The sequence below is a fragment of the Watersipora subatra genome, chromosome 4, assembly GCF_963576615.1.
Source record: "Watersipora subatra chromosome 4, tzWatSuba1.1, whole genome shotgun sequence".
NCBI classification, from domain to species: Eukaryota; Metazoa; Bryozoa; class Gymnolaemata; order Cheilostomatida; family Watersiporidae; genus Watersipora; species Watersipora subatra.
Genome location: NC_088711.1, coordinates 2,268,563 through 2,274,984, shown reverse-complemented (window position 1 = coordinate 2,274,984; position 6,422 = coordinate 2,268,563). Strand labels below are relative to the sequence as shown.

Here is a 6,422-nt window from a genome sequence, read left to right as displayed (position 1 = left end):
ATCAATTGTTAAGAAAGCGCATAAGTTTTAATAATATTGCTCATAAAAAAGTTGACCAACTTAGGGATAGCTGAAACAGAATGAAATTTATTAAGAAGTTTTTATTAATCTGATATGGGTAGGAGAAATGCAGTCTGCTGGTTTCTAAAATGATGTATTTCAGGCGACAATGAAAACTAAAATATCATAAAATAACATACTGCAATGTAAAGATATCTAAAAATATAATTAAGCGATCCACTCTGCTTACTAGAGCCATAATAATACTACAAGACTTCGTTAGTCACCAATGCATGGATGTCATTGGTCAAGTCAGCAAATTCATTCAACTCCGGCTCAATGTTTTCCATACTATCCGGGAGTGGTCTTCTTTTTACATTTGGTAACCAATACTGTAAGCGAGGCCAGAAGGTTTTTGAGCGCACAGAAACATAATAATTAGTGGAAATATATCTCTTGAATATTTCATTGCGATCACCAAATTTAACATCTTTTTGTAGTTTGATAAGCACAAGAAAGCGTTTCTGGGTAGCTGAGCGATCGTGATTGTAGGCATGAAAAAAGTCGCTCATGGCATTTGTGTTGTCAACAAAACTTTGAGAGATCACGACGATGACACGATGAGTTTTAGAAAAAGCTTGTGCCATCTCCTCAGCAGTTGATGCACCAATTGTAAAGTCTCGATCTGGTACGCATGTTCTGTAGCCTGATCTCTCGAGCCCCGCTAACAAGGTGCTGATAACCCAACTCTCATCTTCTGTGCAGTACATCAAATATGCATCGTGTTCTTTTTCCTCATCTTCAATTTGTTTATCGAATGGATGCCAGTTGAGCTTTTCAAAGAGCAGTACTTTAATCTCAAACTCATAGATGTAGCAGGCAATGGATACCATGATAACTGTAACTACTGTAAAACTCAGACCTAATATGGTACCGAGGTAGAGTAGTATGCCTTGACAAACGAAATCCTTTTCTTCCATCTGGACAATGGGATAGACTGCAACACAACAGTTGAAACAATAAGTAGCAGGTTGATGGGAATAAGCTATGTGTATTGAGAGCTGTCTTACTCATAAGGAGTGCTGATACACTAGGAGTTATTTACTCAATAACACACCTATATTGGAAGTTATCTCCTTGATAAGATGCAATTATATAGAGTTGGCTTACACAACAGTACTCAAATACATACAAGGAAGCTGTGATATTGAGGTTATTAACAGAACTGTATCCAAATCACTTTTTTATTTAATATCAAATCAGTTACAAGCTGATTTGATTAAAATCAAATCAGCTGTTTGTGTCCAATGATATTTAACAAATCACTCGCCTGATGCGACTGGCACATTAAAAGATATGGTAGGTTACCATAAGTTTTGCTTTCCTTTTCATCAGTTAATCGACTAACGATGTTAAATACTGTACTGCATACAAGTAATACTAATGAGTAGATGGCCAATGTAGAACTTTTTTGCATTGCATCGATAAATTTGTTGGGTGTATTTTATATGCATGTACTTGGACACGAGAACAACAGTAATCAAAACATGATATATTTAAAATAAACAAAAATTATTGCTACTGACAAGGAAAAAAAATCTTTCAATTTCACATCACCTATCTATTGCCATTAAATGTTAGAGTTGCCTAGTTTTTAAAGTTCAGATGGAGAATGTTGCCTTGGACGCATTATACATTCGCGTTTACTAAAAGCATTTTCTATTGGAGGGTACGGTACAAGAATAGACGATAATCTGCGATGAGTTTACATAGTATAATTATGCCCTATTTGATTGTGCCAACATGAAGAGTTGTATATCATATAATCTAGTTCTATGTTCTAGATATAGTAACCATAAAATCATCACTATAGAATAATAAGAAGTTACAAGTAATTACTACATAATGACTATGTATATTTGAGAGTGCTTACACTATAGTTATTACATAATGACTATGTATATTTGAGAGTGCTTACACTATAGTTATTACATAATGACTATGTATATTTGAGAGTGCTTACACTATAGTTATTACATAATGACTATGTATATTTGAGAGTGCTTACACTATAGTTGTTACATAATGACTATGTATATTTGAGAGTGCTTACACTATAGTTATTACATAATGACTATGTATATTTGAGAGTGCTTACACTATAGTTATTACGAAATCAAGTAGTTGTAAATCGTGAATTGACCAAAAGTTGTCGCATAAAAAATGTTCAAATTAGCAAAATGTACTATCATCAAATAATCATAATCTTTCTACTGTTTGCCATTTTGCAATTGATTTTCCTCAGCAAAGTGTCTGCACATGAAAACATTGCTAACAGGTCATGGTAACTAACATCGGGATAGGCCTTTTAATACCATATTCATATTACCCGAACAGCATCTTTGATGGTAATTTCACAAGAGCTAAACTGTTTTAGTTAACATGTACATGTATGTTCGTTTTATAACTGACCAATTATCGTCTAAAAATCTGCACGAAAAAATGCTTGTTAATAATTGAATTTGTTGATCACTTAATTTGTTCCAAATCAAACCTCAAATCGGTTTTGCTTTTGGTCAAAACCAAATTTAATCAAATGAAAACTCATTCGCATTAAGTTTCTCAAATATTTTTACAGTAGTATCAAACCTAATAGTTAGTTACAGAGTTGTCTTTACTGCCTCGTCTTCTGCCATAATGCGCGCTGGAATCATAGCAACTTGGAATTATAGCAAAATGGAGAACAGGCAGTCAAAAAGTTGAGAGAAGACAACTCACCTTGATCCTGACAATGTATACCAAGAGCGTTTGCAATCGATATGTTATTCTTCTGTAGCCAAGACTTCATCCAGAATGTAGTACAATCACACTGCAGTTTGTTGCCAGAAATGGAGAGTTTTGTGAATGCATGGATTTGTATTGATATAGGGAGATACTTTATGTTGTTGTCAGCTAGATACAAATGAGTCACATCTTTCAGGCATGTCAAAAATTCATCTGTTTCATAGTATAGTGGTGTCAACTCGTTATGTTGAAGGTTTAATTTGTTGACATGTTTAAGCCATTCATAGCCTGGTTGACTGCAAAGAGGGTATGAGATGATTTGGTTTTTTTCTAGACTGACAATTAGCTGACTTTTGGCAAAAGGTAGCGGAAGGTATTTTGGGAATAATGTTAGATTTTTGTTGCTGCAGTCAACAAAAATGTCTTGGAACTGTGCCCCGCTGTAACATCTACAGCCATTGGGGCATGGCAAATCTGTTCTCAAGCACAGGAAATGGCTAGGGTCTGTTTGTAAAAAAGGTTTGGGTAGATCAGATGTTTCAACAAGATGGTTGACTCGACAAGTCCAAGTAAAGAAGTTATTAGCAGTTGCCAGATGCACATGGGGAAAAAATGATTTTTGAATGAGATAAAATTCCTCGTATGAGTAAATAAATTGTCTTAAGTAGTAGAGACTACAGTCACAGTCCATGGGTGAGTCAAAGTCTATCTGTATGAAGCTGAGAAGTGCAGCAAGTTGTTTCTTTTTTTCTCTAAAACATAAAATATTATTTTTGGCTATTATGAAGAGTCAAAACTCATTCGAACTGAATGCAACTTCTGAAACAGACGCCATGTACAGATAACGAGAACTTTCATTAAGGCTGGTTGAGTACTTGTGAGTTTGCCACTGAATTGTGAGTGTATTTAGGTAACTCGCAAAGAAAAGTGCCGACAACAAAAAACTTACAGTTAATAATAAAAACATAAGTACAAGACTTTCATCATCATTCCTAGCTGTTTTTTCCAAAATCACCAAAATTGACTATCTCGCCCATGTTGGGTACTCGCGAGGGGAGTCTTTGGCCTCGAGTATCTCGTAGACAGTAGCAGACGACTGTTTCTCTGCTAAATGAGGGCTTTTTATCCTGACCTAATAGGCCGCCGTTTGCCCTGATTGGTCCATCTCAATCGGCTCTCTACTAATCTCCTATCCTATCTTTAGTTTTCATACTTTTATCTGCTTCACAGATCACATACCATTATTATTATTATTATAATTATTATTATTATTATTATTATCAGTATTATTATTATTATTAGACCTATCACATCTGGTCAATCTATAGATGGCGTATTTAGATAGACCATTTGATATGGATAGACCTATCTCATATGGTCTATCTATAGATGGCTGTGAGCAAGCAACTCCTTTTTAAAGAACAAATAGTTTGAGTGAGCTAGATTACGAGCATTTAGCTGAGTTCACTAATACTAATCACTAATACTACTATACTAATACATAAATACTAATCACTAATGCTAATATACTAATACATAAATACTAATCACTAATACTACTATACTAATACATAAATACTAATCACTAATACAAATATATTAATACATAAATACTAATCACTAATACTAATATACTAATACATAAATACTAATCACTAGTACTACTATACTAATGCATAAATACTAATCACTAATACTAATATATTAATACATAAATACTAATCACTAATACTCTATACTAATACATAAATACTAATCACTAATACTAATATACTAATACATAAATACTAATCACTAATGCTAATATACTAATACATAAATACTAATCACTAATACTACTATAGTTCACTGTACTAATCAGGATCTTCTAGTTGGTTGCTCTTGCAAGATTGCTCAAACAAACATCTTCATATGGTAAATCAAACGACAGGGGTACCAAGACCTTTTTTGTCTACAGATTATTTCTAGATTTTACATTTGAAAACGTATCCGCAAAATAAGAATAAACATTTAACATAGCATGGTAGGTATGACTAGCACTCACAGAGGCCAGGTGTCATTAAATCCAATCCCTTCTACTCGATTTTCTCCAAGTTTGACGATTCGCTGGCCATTTTGGTGCATACCTCCTATGCGAGTTTGGCTGTAGGGTTGACCGTAGTAAGCCATTGGCTCCACCATGGCCATCTTAACTGGATCAAACTGTGCCACAATGTCCATGAAGTTATTTAAGGAGATCTCATTCGCTCGACAATCGCAGGCAAACAAGTTGGGCAGAGTGAAACAGTCAGCAGGAAGATGCTGTAGCTCATTCCATCTAAGGTCGACCAGGAGGAGATTGGGAGAATATATTGGCAGAGTTTGATGCTCCGTGTGAACAAGCCTATTTGCATAAACATAAAGTTCGGTGAGAGACTTTAGTTTGCTGAACAAGCCTGTCCTCAGGTTTCTCATAACATTGTGACATAGATTGAGGACTCGCAGTCTAACAAGGTCATCAAACAAGCCGATTTGAAGGTCAGTTAGTGAGTTATGCGAAAGATGAAGGTTTTCTAGACGGCTTAGTTTGTCAAATGTTTTATTTTGAATGACTGTTAGGTTATTTTTAGAGAGGTCAAGGACTTGAAGAGAAGATCTCATCGCTGGGCCAGGATTGAAGCAGTCAAACGGAATGTGAAGCAGCGAGTTATTGCTGAAGATGACAGAGTTTAATAATCTTTCATAAGGACAAGTGGAACATGCGCTTTTCGCTCTATTGTGAGCAGATGCATACGAACGAGAAAATATTCCATGTATATCTGCATGATTTTTGTCATTTGGAAGTTCTTGGTTGAGACGGGACTCTGACAAATTCAAAGGCAGTTTCTTGTTGTTCTGGTCCCATGGAAAACCTAGTTTTGACTCTGTATTTTGAGGGTAAACTCCTGCTAAGGAAAGAGTTTGAAGATGTGGGAAAATTAGTGGAAGCAGAGATGGTTGGTAAGGAATCATACTATGATCACAATAAACTCTACTTGTGTGAAGACTTTCATGGTAACACGTCACCTCAAAGCTTCCAACACTAGTCATGTTTCTATATGGTAGAAAGCTTTCGACACTGATGATGGTAAAAAAATTTATGAAGTTGATTGATATGAATCCAACGTTGCTCAGACCAGGTAATGGATTGCTTACATTTTCTCGCAAATAGAGAGGTTGTGAAGTCAAAATGAACTCTAGTTCAACAAGAGAGTATAACTCTCCGACATGGCTGATATCCACCCAAGATGTGTTGCAGTCTCTTAGCCGTAATGACAGTATAATATAATGGTTCGCAGAATTAGTGGCATCAAAATCTACAATGGTAAAAGGAAGTTTAGTCATATGCGTCTTCAGTTTTTTAGGTTATAACACTGATCCTACATAGAAAAACTAGCTATACGTGGGAATGTAGTCACGCCTTCCAATATTCAGCTCAACAGACCAGAGGCTATCTTAAATCCAAAAACTCTAGTAAGCATTAAAAATGGCAAAGTAATAGACTGCCACTACTATAGCAATTAGTACACTGTTACTATAACAACTAGTACACTGTTACTATAGCAACTAGCATACTGCTACTATAACAACTAGTACACCGTTACTATAACAACTAGTAC

The 6,422-nt window shown here is 35.2% G+C and overlaps 1 protein-coding gene across 1 annotated transcript; it reads right to left on the bottom strand.

Annotated features, from left to right (window-relative positions):
* Nucleotides 1-266: 266 nt before the first annotated feature.
* On the bottom strand, nucleotides 267-5,853 carry LOC137393223 (toll-like receptor 13). Its single transcript, XM_068079679.1, has 4 exons — nucleotides 4,829-5,853; nucleotides 3,469-3,536; nucleotides 2,779-2,952; nucleotides 267-997 (listed from the first exon to the last, which is right to left on the bottom strand). The coding sequence occupies exons 1-4, from the start codon at nucleotides 5,851-5,853 to the stop codon at nucleotides 267-269; spliced, it is 1,998 nt and encodes a 665-aa protein (XP_067935780.1).
* Between the last annotated feature and the right edge of the window lie 569 nt (nucleotides 5,854-6,422).

Coding starts and splice junctions, on each gene's coding strand:
- LOC137393223 (XM_068079679.1), bottom strand. CDS start 5,853: ATGACTAGTGTTGGAAGCTTTGAGGTGACGTGTTACCATGAAAGTCTT. Junction 3,537..4,828: donor TTTAATGACACCTGGCCTCT/GTGAGTGCTAGT, acceptor TTTATGTTTTAG/AGAAAAAAAGAAACAACTTG. Junction 2,953..3,468: donor CTTTGACTCACCCATGGACT/GTGACTGTAGTC, acceptor ATTTGTATCTAG/CTGACAACAACATAAAGTAT.